This window comes from Grus americana, chromosome 1 (assembly GCF_028858705.1).
Source record: "Grus americana isolate bGruAme1 chromosome 1, bGruAme1.mat, whole genome shotgun sequence".
In the NCBI taxonomy this organism is placed as follows: domain Eukaryota; kingdom Metazoa; phylum Chordata; class Aves; order Gruiformes; family Gruidae; genus Grus; species Grus americana.
Window position 1 is genome coordinate 80,175,974 of NC_072852.1, and position 12,352 is coordinate 80,188,325.

Here is a 12,352-nt window from a genome sequence, read left to right on the forward strand (position 1 = left end):
GAAATATGTAAAGCGATTATAGCATAGTCTTAAAATACTTAAGGCTAAAGTTAATTTATTAGACAAATGTCACTGGAAAATCACTGTAATGTAAAGTTGCTGTTTTAAATCATCATTAGTATCAACAACTTTTTCAAAAGAACTTTTAAAAATCACTATTACTAGCAAAGAAGTTACTATATATTGTAGTCATATAGGAAGCCTCAATAGTGCACTAAAGGAGTTCCCCATTTTTAAAAGTTTCTTCAAATCACATACATTTGAAAAGTATTGTGAAATGTTTGCCAAAAAATTATAATCTAACCCTTAAAATCTAACCTAGAATTCCAGTATATTTTAGTGTACTGATGTTTTGAACATGCTGTTTTCTCCCCCTTCTCAAGAGTAGCATTGTTCAGCTAATGACTTCTACCCTGGTTAAAGTAACAGTCTCAGAGCGCTAATACATTACACAGTCTTTAGTCAAAAGATCTTTGTGAGAGGCTTTGTTTGAGACATCAGAATGGAAATCGTTGAAATGGTATGGCACACTGCAATCATGTCAGTAAGGTATTCCTTTTGAAACTGTGGGTTTACAAATTTCTTAGCAGTAGTAGAGCCATTTTAAGCACTTAATGTAAACCAACCAGAAAGTTAATCAGAATGTTTTGGTTTGGGGGTTTCTTACTTTAAATCAATTCCCAGGCTCTGATCACTATTTTACCTTACAAAAACTGTGCTGATACAACTGAGGTGGGCCTCTGTGCTAAAGTAGTTGAAATTAATAGCATGCGTATTGAAAGGAGACAGGAGAGCTGCCTCTTGGCACTATTGCCCAAAAGAATGTGTGTATAAATATGATTTGGGTCCCTTTTGGTTGCAGACCTTCACATTAGAGAGATGCCTTCTACTGGAAAAGTCATTATGTGCTGGGTTGATAACATAATCCTTCTGACACTTGCGGTTTTCTTAATTATTTGTGTGTATGTGTGTACAAGTCCTACAATAATTTAGATTAGCTTCTAGTGTCACCTTTTAATTTGAGTATTCCATGTTCATTGCAAAATGTTCTAGTTTTGCTGTTAGAGAAGTTTGAAAATGTAAACTTTCAAAGCTCAAATTCCATAAGGCAAGTAAAAAGACATTAAAATCACACTAAAATAAATCCTGAGTTTTAGGCTGTTCTTGATGACTCGGATGCCTGTGGGCTTGGCAGTGCTGGCAATGCAGACTCTGAGTTCTATGCCAAGGTTTTTTCCAACATAATACTTGCTGACCTACATTCATGAGTGTTTCTTAATCTTTCTGTTAAAATAACACACCCATTAATTTGCTAAAGTCTTGTGGTGTAAGTTGCAAGATGGAAGATAAAAGAAATTCTGGCCTTAGAAAATATTTTCCTGAAACAAGGTGGAAATATTAATTGAAATAATTAAGGTTGGAATGTGTTAGTTTTGTAATGTGTTCATCTAGTAGTAAAATGTCTGGAGAGTTTATTTCATTGTGCAACAACTCAGAAATGTTTTTTGCATTATACTCAAAAGGTAAAATATCTGAGCAAGGCTGCTATTGCTGGATTATCTTCGAAGCAAGACTTTCATGTTACTTTCCCTGTAATATCTGTTCACCCTTTCTACTGATGTGAAACAGTATGCTTTCACTTAGAGAAAATCTCTTCTTTAGAAAGAGAACTTGTCTAATTGCTTTTTAGACCTCAGTTTAGATCATCATTGAAAAGTCAGTGGGACTTTTAAGTGCATCTTCAGGCACTGGAATAACTCGGCATGAGCTAGGAATATGTCTCTTGTTATACCACAGCAATAGATCTGCTGCTCAACACTACAGCACAAGAGGAAGATGTAACGGCAAGATGAGCTGTTAATAACCTTTCTGGAAAGAGCAACTGACAGGTTGAATGGATATTGTGATACAAACTTGAAGTCATGGGGGGGGTTCTGTGTTGTTTGGGGTTTTTTTTTCCCTTTTTATATTTTGTACTGTTTGTATTGAGCAGCAGATACATGTTGAATATTGCTTTTCAGTTTCAAATTTGTTATTTGTGAAGACAGTATATGTGCATTTTTATGGTTAAGAAAATTTGCTTAATTTAAATGAAATATTAATTTGGAGTTTTTTACTTATTTTAAGCCATGGGATAAAAAAACCCTATCATGTTCACATCAAATTGATAAACATTGGAAAAATTCAAAGTAAAAAATGGAATGTAGGAAAATAAAAAAAAAAGCTTGCTTTTCTCTTATGTTGTGTGGTGCTTATTTATTGAATCCTCAAGAACCATTATCACCCTTGTAGTTCTTGTTATCAAGAGATATTTCAGTGAGGCTTTTTGTTTGTTGACATTGTATGTCTCATCAAAATTAGCAACGTTCACCCTGTATTTTGTGTGTGTTTGCACTTTTAATATAAATATTAATTATTTTCCAAACACTTAAGGCCAAATTATTAGTTCATTTAATGACTATTAACTCATGATTATTTTTTAGAATAAGCTCATTTTTTGGTGTGGTTTTCGTATAGAAATGGTATCAATCTTGATAGTATAGTATTTATGAAGTGTTCCTTTTTCTTTTAGACACCCTTTCACCAGCATCCAGTCCTTCATCCATTAATTTTGCCACAGCTCCAGGTAGCATAGATGAATCACCCAGTGGAGCATTAAACATTGAATGTAGAATTTGTGGGGATAAAGCCTCAGGCTACCATTACGGAGTACATGCTTGTGAAGGTTGTAAGGTACAGTCATAATTTTCTTTTTAAGAACCTAAATCATGTTGCTTTATTTACAGGGTTATATGAAGATAAACATTTGTTACATAAATATTTAATTAATATCATTCTAGCCATTACAATTATTCAAATAATAAACATATTTGTGATCTCTTTTCTGAAATAAATTGTTCAGATACCATAACTGGATACCATAACTTAATACCAGACCTTCATCAAGCAGGGGCAATTCACAATTGTAATTTTAATGCTGCTTTTCTGGATATAGCTAGTTAAACACTGAAACAACTTAAAACACTGAACTGTGACCAAAAATCAAAGCTTACTTGCTCCACTAGTGTTTTATTTGTGTTGGGAGTATAGCTATGAGAAGCATGCCAGTTTGCTATGTTTCCATTATAACAGTATCAACTCCTGAATTTCTCATCTCCACCACATTCTGCCTGAATCACTGAGTATTGTACCTGTTGTTGTTTTGGGGCCACTGCATGTCTCTGGGACAAACAAATGTTATCATTAGTGTGTAACTTTTGAGATGATGTGGCCCATGAATGAGAAGATTCTTTTCTTTTTCCTTCTAAGGTTTTAGTGTTCCTTTTTTTTCCCCTAAGTTATAATGTGAGAGAAATAATTGTATCTGTGTACATTTTTCTTTCATGCACAGTGTCAGAATATGATAATTTGAATTTAAATCTTATGGAATAATGCTAGAATATTTATTAGAGATGGGGAGCCAGTTCATGGTCAGTTGTGTCCCACAGTCTAAATGACATGTTGTTATGTCACATGAAGCAAAATGTTGCAATGTCCTTAAATTTGCTAACCCTATGATTTTGTAGTATGAGACTAACCTTACATTGCAGTATCAAGACATCATGGTAAGATCTGTTGAGTTACAGGCTTTTCTTTAATGCTCATTTTTGTGTCCTTGGCTTTTTCTATACACTGTGCTGTGTTGTCATACCCCTTACATTTGCTGACTGAAGAAAAGATGTGTTAAATCTCTGTATTTGTGTGGCTTACACATATGAAAGATGAAGGTTATTTCTGACAGAGGATGCTGAGAGAATGTGTACAAAAGCAATATGTGACTGTTTTGCTTAATTCTTAAGTGCAAATCTGCTCGGGTACTCTGGGCTCTTGGTCCTCTCCCAAGAAAGAGAGCTGAGAGCTACTCTCTCCTTTCGTGTTTTCCATTCTATACACGCCTTCATATACACCACTTCACTGCATAGATTCTTTGGACAGGTTATACTTTGCATATTGTTTTGCTAGTGACATCAGTAAACAATAAAAGAAAAAAAATGTACCTGTATAACTGGTTTGTTTAGTAGTCAACATTCTTTAACATTGTATATTGTTTTCTCAACCTTTTTATAGGGTTTTTTTAGAAGAACAATTCGTTTAAAACTCATCTATGATAAATGTGATCGCAACTGCAAAATTCAGAAAAAAAATCGTAATAAGTGCCAATACTGTCGTTTTCAAAAGTGCCTTTCAGTTGGAATGTCACATAATGGTAGGTAAGAGTGCCCTTAATTTGTTTGTTCCTACCCAGAGCCTGCTTCTGGAAGCAGGCACTTGGATAACATTTTTACATATTACATATGAGTTAAACCTCAGATTTTTACAGTATAGATTGTGGTAGGGGACACCAGTTTCCCTAATGTAATTAGTAATTAATGTAATTGATGCACAGCTGCCAAATGTACTGTTACAAGCTTTACCCAGTTGTGCTGGATGTCCGTCTGTCCACGTTAATGTTCATTTAGTTGCTTTTTTCACCCAGAACTTTGGCACCTTTACTCTTATTGAAACAAATTTTAATACTGGAAGAATTCAGATCAAGGGCATTGTAGAGGAGTAGGAGGAGAACAACTAGCTCATTGTGGGAGGGAATGATGTAGGATAGAAATCTGTAGGAAGACTTTGTTATTTTTCAGGTTACAGTGCAACAGCTCTTGGGCAGATGGTTCAGGGAGTAGGGGGGGAGGGCAAAGATCTCTGCTGACTGTGGAACAGGAATCTGGTAGGTTGCTTGTTAAATGGAATGGTAAAAATTCAGCACATTTGGATATCCAGTTTAAAAATTATGTTATTGTTTGTGTTAATGATTGAAGATAAGGCTGGTAAGCCTGTGGCTTACAGGCCAGTTTCAACCCACAAGGCAGTTTTATGCACAGTATGTAGCTTGCTGAGCAACTTTGGTAAAGAGGGAGAGGCCAAGCCATGAGAAAGCACATTTTTATTGGCCAGATGACAGTAGTTTGCTTTCCCTACGTAGGTCTGATCGTGTCAAGGCTGAACTTGGGAGCAGGTGCAATTTGGGAGTAGGTGAAAAGTAGGTGAAAAGCTGTGGGTTAGGAGACAAACTTTGTAAGGAAATTATGCAGTCCAGATAGCTGGGGTGGGGATGTGGTCGGGGAAGCTGCCTATGACATTATAGTGTAGAGTCCTAGCAAGACACATTGGGAGAGTTGACTTTCTGGTTCTGGGGAAGTCTGGCTCCCTTGTGGTGAGCCTTGACTGAGATTAAGGTCCTTTGGGAGAGGGTTGATAGTCTCTGCAAGACTGGTGATAACCATCCTGAAGCAGCAGACTTGGGCAGAGTGTGCCAGCCAACCAAGTAACATCTCAGGGGGAGGAGTTGAGCAGGGAGGTGTGCTGGTTGGCAGGAATTAACATTCAGTTGAAGCTGTTTCATCCTACTAAAACGCTGTGGGCACCTGTGCTCCAGCTGAAGGGAGTAGTAGCAGTTTTACTGCAGCAAACACATGGGAGGCAGTGGGGAAAGGAGATGACCACTAACTTGCAGGCAATGCTTCTCAGAAAAAGACCTAGAACTAGATTTACAACCGTGACCTTAAAACTGTTAAATTTCAGTTCAGAGCAGATATTCTTCCACTTTTCCAATAGACCCATGGCCAGATTCCAAACAGGCTTTCCATGTTGGACTTCCATTGAAATCCAATTTCATATCATACCTAGAGTCACCTCCTTACGTCATGAGTCACCTCCTTATGCCATGAGAAAATTCCTTGGGCATGTTGAAGGGCTAATTCTGCACATGCTCTGAATTGCTCAGTCTAAGTAGTGAGGTTCTGTCCTCTCACTGGTTAGATGCTGAAATGTGGTAAGAGTAACCAGCTATATTAGCCATCTCAAAACCTTGCATACCATCAGACAGTAAAGCCCTTTTTAAAATGGAGCTGGTTTACCTGAAGAAGGATGTGGACATGCCTATTTTATTGCTAAATGGCAAGACCACTTGCCCAAGAACTAGGAGATCTCCATACCTCGTGGTGTTTCAAACTTGCATCTTCTGCTTCTCAAAAGAATATCCTAATGACTAGATTGGATTCTCAAACTCTCTTCTCATCCTCTCCAGTCTTTAAGGGCTAATCTATTGGGGAAAAAAAAGAAGCAATAAATGCTGGGTCTAGGAAGAAGTTTTGTTGACTATAGCCTTTGAGCATAAATCCAGGTCTCCGATCTGTTTTGTTCTCCCTAGACAGTACAAATATGTTGAACTGAACATTCAGCACATAAAGTACTGAATGCCCCAGCAGGTTCAGAATCTGCAATGGGATTCGGGCCCAACTCTGTTGCAGCATTCCCTGCAGAGTAACTCCCCAGAGAGCTCTCCAGCTGGTGTGTGTGCTTTCTGCCAAGCTGCTGACATGGGTTTACGCAGTTTTTCAGAATTCCCAAGGTGGACTTTGAGTTTCACGTTGGGAGCTGTAGAACACGATAAGGAGAAAACAAAAGACAAATGCTCAGGTAATGTAGAAGGAAAAAGGCATGCATTCTAGCTCATTGTAGGTACCAGTTTATGTTTTGAAACATCTGATTACCTTCAGTTTAGCATTGTGTCTTGATAATTAGTCACTATGTTGGAAAGCACGAGATTTTTTCACTCGTAAATTTATCATAATAAAGATGCTACCTCTACCTCAGTTTTTCTAGACAGAATGTCTTCCTGCTCTAATTAGCAACTGTAAAAGGCATAGGTTTTTGTATAACTTATATTTGTCTTACAATTATGTCTTCCCATCAGCAATACGTTTTGGACGAATGCCAAGGTCTGAGAAGGCCAAGTTGAAAGCAGAAATTCTAACAGGTGAAAATTATGTAGAAGATTCTGAAATGGCAGATCTTAAATCACTTGCCAAAAGAATTCATGACGCTTACCTGAAAAACTTCAATATGAACAAGGTTAAAGCCAGAATCATCCTTGCAGGGAAAACTAATAACAATCCAGTAAGTACTTTTGCTGTAACTTTAAAGTAAAGCTGGCAAGTACATAAGGTGATTATAATAATTTGTTAAACTCTTAAGCAAATCTTTTAGAAAATAAATATCATGCTAATACAGACATGAAATATGCAAAAAGAATACCTATAGTAAATATGGTTGCTTTTACCCACTATCAGAATAATAGGAAGCTTTAGGAAAATCAGGTGATTAACTTGTAAATGGAAGCTCATAACTTTAAATTATAGTAAACACACAAGGGAAAGAAAATTAGTTCTTAATAAAAAAAAAGTGACATCTGAATGTGAATACTTCTTAGTATGGCTGGGGGAAATGGTTCAAAATTAATTTCCTATTATGACAGTGGGGGAAAAAAAAGATAATGTTTTTCTGCCATAAATGCCAGAATAAATACTATTATCTTCTAGGGTGTACAGGAGCTCTGTATGACTAGTTTTAACACAACAGTATTAATGGCAGGAGGGGAAAGGAAACCTGAGTTTGTAACTCTTTGTTTCCAGTTCTGGCCTTTTCCTCACCTGGCCTTCCTGGTCTTTACTGTATGGTTACTTTGAAAGGGAGAAGCAAGCAAGGTTGTGATGTATGCTGTAGAGGTTATTTTTTGCTGAGGATAATTTAGCCAAGGTCTGCCTAATGCTATCAACTGCTTTTTGTTTCGTAGCATATGAGATTGTATAACCATTGTAAGGACTGGCTTGTTTCACTTTATGCATTTTTTTTTTAAATTCTGTTGTGATTTATGTTAATTATATGTAGAAGATAAGTATCTTATTTTACCAACAATTTTAGTTTTAGTAAAAATTTGCAGGGAAGAGGTTTTACATATGCCATTATAAAACCCATGTAACTGTGGGGATGAGTGTTATAAAAACTGCTAGCAAGCTGGTTTCTAAATTACAGAATTTGGCATATTATAGCCTGGTCTAGCCAAGCATACAGGCTTGTACATTAAAAGAGACATCTGAATAATCCCAGACTTTTTCACTGGATTAAAGAGATGCTTAAATTAAGCCCAGGCTTAAATTTTTTTGGGGGGTACAAACTGACATAAGCCTACAGTAAATAGCCTGCTTTAACACTTTACCAAGTAGATATCTGCATAAAGTCCTTTTCGCGCTTGTTACCACGTCAGAATCATAAGTTACAATATGTATCATACATGCAGGGATTCTAGATCACTGCGTCCTAATTTTTGTGTTTGCATTTATGCTCTCATGTGTTTGCATTTAAGGCTCTCAGATTATAGTCATCTGATTGATTGGCTAATAGTGGCTTGCACATGTCTTGGTGAATTTACAAGTAATAATGAATGAAGAATCAGACCTAGTATATTATAAACAGGGTGCTTCCTCATTCTTCAATATGCACGGAAGAGGAGAGGTTTTTTAAGCTATTTCATCATCTCTTGGGAAAATAGACATTTTAATTTTCTTTTGACTTTTTAACAGGAAAAAACCCCCAAAACTCGAGGGGTTTGTTGTTGGTAATGAGTAATCCACCTGTTTCTGAACAGTGCATTAACAGCTGATTTCAGGGAATCCTAATTCTTGGCACCACTGTAATTCATTTCAGAATGAACTAGCATTTTCATGATGACAGTGTATCATTTTTAAATTTAGCTCCCAAGTCCTCGGCCATACCTATTTTCTGCATAGTGAAATGATGATAAATTCCAAAAAGATGTACAAGATAGTTTACATCTTTTAAACGGTTTAGAAATGTGGTAGGTTTATTGCTTTGCCACTTTCCGCTCATACCCACGTGCACATAGAAAGTTCCATTCTGTATAACTTTAAGTACTGAAGTGAGATGGAATGAGTAGTTGTAGTTGCCATAAGCATTGTAAAAGTGGACAACTGTAGGAAACTAGTGTGCTTGACAGTTTTCTAAGTGAACTAAGCGAATTCTCTGAGTTTCTAACAGAACACCAAGTGTTTCTCATAATATTTAATCTGAGATGAGCAAAACAGCACAGGGAAGGTGCTTTGCTTAGCATTTATGGAGCTAGATTTATGTTCACAGTCAATTGCCTTGACTTTGGTAGGCTGGAAAACATTAGGTTTTGTTGTTTTTCTTTAGTGGATTGTCCTCTGTTTCAATTGCTGCTCTTCAGATATGTATCAAAATGTTTTTGAGTTCTGATTGTTCCTAAGAAATTCTGACTGCTTTTTTCCTTTTTTCCTTTTTTCCTTTTTTCCTTTTTTCCTTTTTTCCTTTTTTCCTTTTTTCCTTTTTTCCTTTTTTCCTTTTTTCCTTTTTTCCTTTTTTCCTTTTTTCCTTTTTTCCTTTTTTCCTTTTTTCCTTTTTTCCTTTTTTCCTTTTTTCCTTTTTTCCTTTTTTCCTTTTTTCCTTTTTTCCTTTTTTCCTTTTTTTTAATATATATCATGTTTTAAGAGACTGGCTCATCAGTTTGTAATGCACATACCTTTTTAAACTAAGGGGGTTATGAAAAAGACCATGATCAAGACTGAAATTTTGTGTTGTCTGACATTCTAGTGGGATTCTGGGTTTAGAGATGACTTAGCACTAACTTTAGCTAGAAAGATGAGCTGAATTTCTGTGGAAGATCAGCAGGGACATAGTCTATGAAAATTGGATAATAAAACACAAGAGTAGTACAGGGTTCACATTCTTGTGCAAATATGCTGTCCTATATTTAAATGATTGTCTGTATTCCCCCTAGGATACTTCAGGAAAGCATCATGATGTGCATCAAGTGTAGTTAGTTTAGGAATCGATAGGAGTGTAGGCAGAATAACCTGGACTTCTGGAGAAGGTAATACAAGTGGTTTGTGAACCTTCTGGGACTTGCTCGGAGATGGATATATGCATACTAGGCACAGTACTTCTGGGTCTTCACTATAACTACTACATAAAACTAGATTAAAGATATGTCCTACATATTTACATTTTCCTATTTGCATTGTTGTTTGCGGAGCAGACTTTTTCTTAGATACTGCAGTTTGTGGTTCTATAATACATGGTTTCTCTTTATGCAGAAATAGGAAAGAACTGATGGTTTATTGAGAGTTGAAGACTGACTAGCATGAAAGTTTATCAAAATTCCTATTTTTTAGGAAACAAATGGTTAATAACCATTATTCTGTAACTGAATTAGTATTTTTTTTCTCTGTAGCCATTTGTTATACATGATATGGATACCTTGTGTATGGCAGAGAAGACCCTGGTGGCAAAGTTGGTAGCCAATGGAATTCAGAACAAGGAAGCGGAAGTTCGGATCTTCCACTGCTGCCAGTGTACATCTGTAGAGACTGTCACAGAACTTACTGAATTTGCCAAATCTATCCCTGGCTTCTCCAATCTTGACTTGAATGATCAAGTGACACTGTTAAAATACGGAGTTTATGAAGCCATATTTGCCATGTTAGCATCTGTGATGAACAAGGACGGGATGCTGGTAGCCTATGGAAATGGTTTTATAACTCGGGAGTTCCTGAAAAGCCTGAGAAAGCCATTCTGTGATATAATGGAGCCAAAATTTGATTTTGCAATGAAATTCAATGCACTAGAATTGGATGATAGCGATATATCCCTTTTTGTTGCTGCCATCATTTGCTGTGGAGGTAAGAACTGTGTATATGTTCTTTAAGGTAGTAAATCTTAACATTTCCTTCTTGTGAATTAATACTTTTAATGGAAAAGCTTACATATTTCTTGATGATTCAATTCTACCACTAACAGTGTCATTTTCCCTTTTAGCATGTTTCATGGAAGATACTGTGTAACTGTTAACAGTCTTGATCCTGTATTTTGCTTTGCAGAATTGCAGACATGCTTGGAATTATTGTTTAGCCTCACTTAGAGGGGTCTAGTTACTCTGTTTTTAAAAGTGGGATGTAAAGAGTGTTGGTGGGGTTTTTTGTTTGGGGTTTGCAGGAACAGGGTGGTTTTTTTATGTTTAAGGCTGGGTTGGAAACAATATTTGTATCTGCCAAATGGGCAGAAAAATACTATGTAATGAGACTGGAGGCAGGTGCAGAGTATAGCTTTGCTTATCTTTGACACTTGCTGATTGCGTCGTGTAATGAGTTCTGTACAAATGCACAGCTCTGATGCACTTCCTGTGTTCTGATTTTAATATCACAGGCTATTTAAAAAAAACCAAACCAGCGTACTCAGCTAATTAAAAAAGATTAGATGATGGTATTTTTTTAAATTACAGTACCTAAGGATATGGGGTTTGGGTTTTGTGGTTTGTTTGTTGGTTTTTTTTTTTTAAAATGCCTGTTGTTTGAACTCTTTGTGAGTGAAGGAACACAAATGTAATCCTTTCTTTCCTCCAGAAAGTAAGGACATTCATATTTAAGGTTAAATTCAAAACTATCCATAAGCATTTTGAAAAGGGAAATAAAAGCTCAAGAAAGCTCCAACAACTGCTCCTGTCGGCCTTTTCTGTATTCTGCCACACTCAGAATGTTTCACTGCCCTGGTCGCATCCTCAGCAATTACAAGAGCAGAGATACAATCTGTAGACTTACAAAAGCTTTGTGTGCTAGTTTAGACAGCAAGTTCCCATCAAATCTTGAATTGCTTTTGCACAATACATTGGTATTTTGATGTTTTCAAAGTCAAGAGAGTCAGGAGAGTTGCAGGCAAAATGTTGGGGGTTTGGGTTTGTTTTTTTGGGTTTTTTTTGTTCATTTTGGTTTTCCCTCTATCCTTCTCCTTGGAACTAGCTTAAATTTTCAAGAAACATATTTAGTCTGTTGTCCCAGACTTCTTACAGAGAAGTTTGATCTGGAGACAGCAGGTATTACAGGACTGTAGGTAGCTGAAAATGGGATCATCTACTAGAAAGTGTGAAACATCTTTAATAGGTGCTTCCCTACATCCTGTCAATAACTTGTGGCAATATACATATGGGAACCAAGAGTGAAAGCCTGTTACTTATGTCTTGCCACCAAAATTCAAGAACTCTCTAGAGGTAGCCACGTGCTTTTTTTCTCCATCCTTACTGTTTGAATTCTGTTATCAGAACATACAGAATATGGAACTGGATTTCTAGGCTGGATGCTTCTGCTGGTTTTGGGGGGGAGAGGATGGTGTGGTTTTTTTGTTTTGTAGCACAGGTTGTATATAGTAGTAAGAAATCTCTCCTCAAATGACTGTGGGCTTTGAAAAACCTTTGGCCAAAGGGATAAGGAAGACTACTTTATTATTTTTTTCCTTATTTTCTTTTTTTTTTTAAAGATCCATTTTGAGCCTTACTGCGCTCAGTGTATAATGTGAATATACACAGTAGCCTACAATATAGGATCTATAACATAGCTTACTTTAAAGAATAATTATAAAATTATGACATGTATTCTTTTGTTTGTTTTGAGAACAG

General features: G+C 36.4%; 1 protein-coding gene across 10 annotated transcripts in view; it reads left to right on the forward strand.

Annotated features, from left to right (window-relative positions):
- PPARA (peroxisome proliferator activated receptor alpha) overlaps positions 1-12,352 on the forward strand; it is a 43,165-nt gene that overhangs the window by 23,083 nt on the left and 7,730 nt on the right. For 9 of the 10 annotated variants that reach the window (XM_054846297.1, XM_054846105.1, XM_054846204.1 and 6 more), the window contains 4 exons: positions 2,573-2,733; positions 4,108-4,246; positions 6,785-6,987; positions 10,139-10,586. In XM_054846297.1, coding sequence (XP_054702272.1) covers positions 2,573-2,733; positions 4,108-4,246; positions 6,785-6,987; positions 10,139-10,586 — 951 coding nt within the window. Of the gene's footprint in view, positions 1-2,572; positions 2,734-4,107; positions 4,247-6,784; positions 6,988-10,138; positions 10,587-12,352 lie in introns of those variants that run through there. The other variant, XM_054846723.1, reaches the window with a different exon arrangement.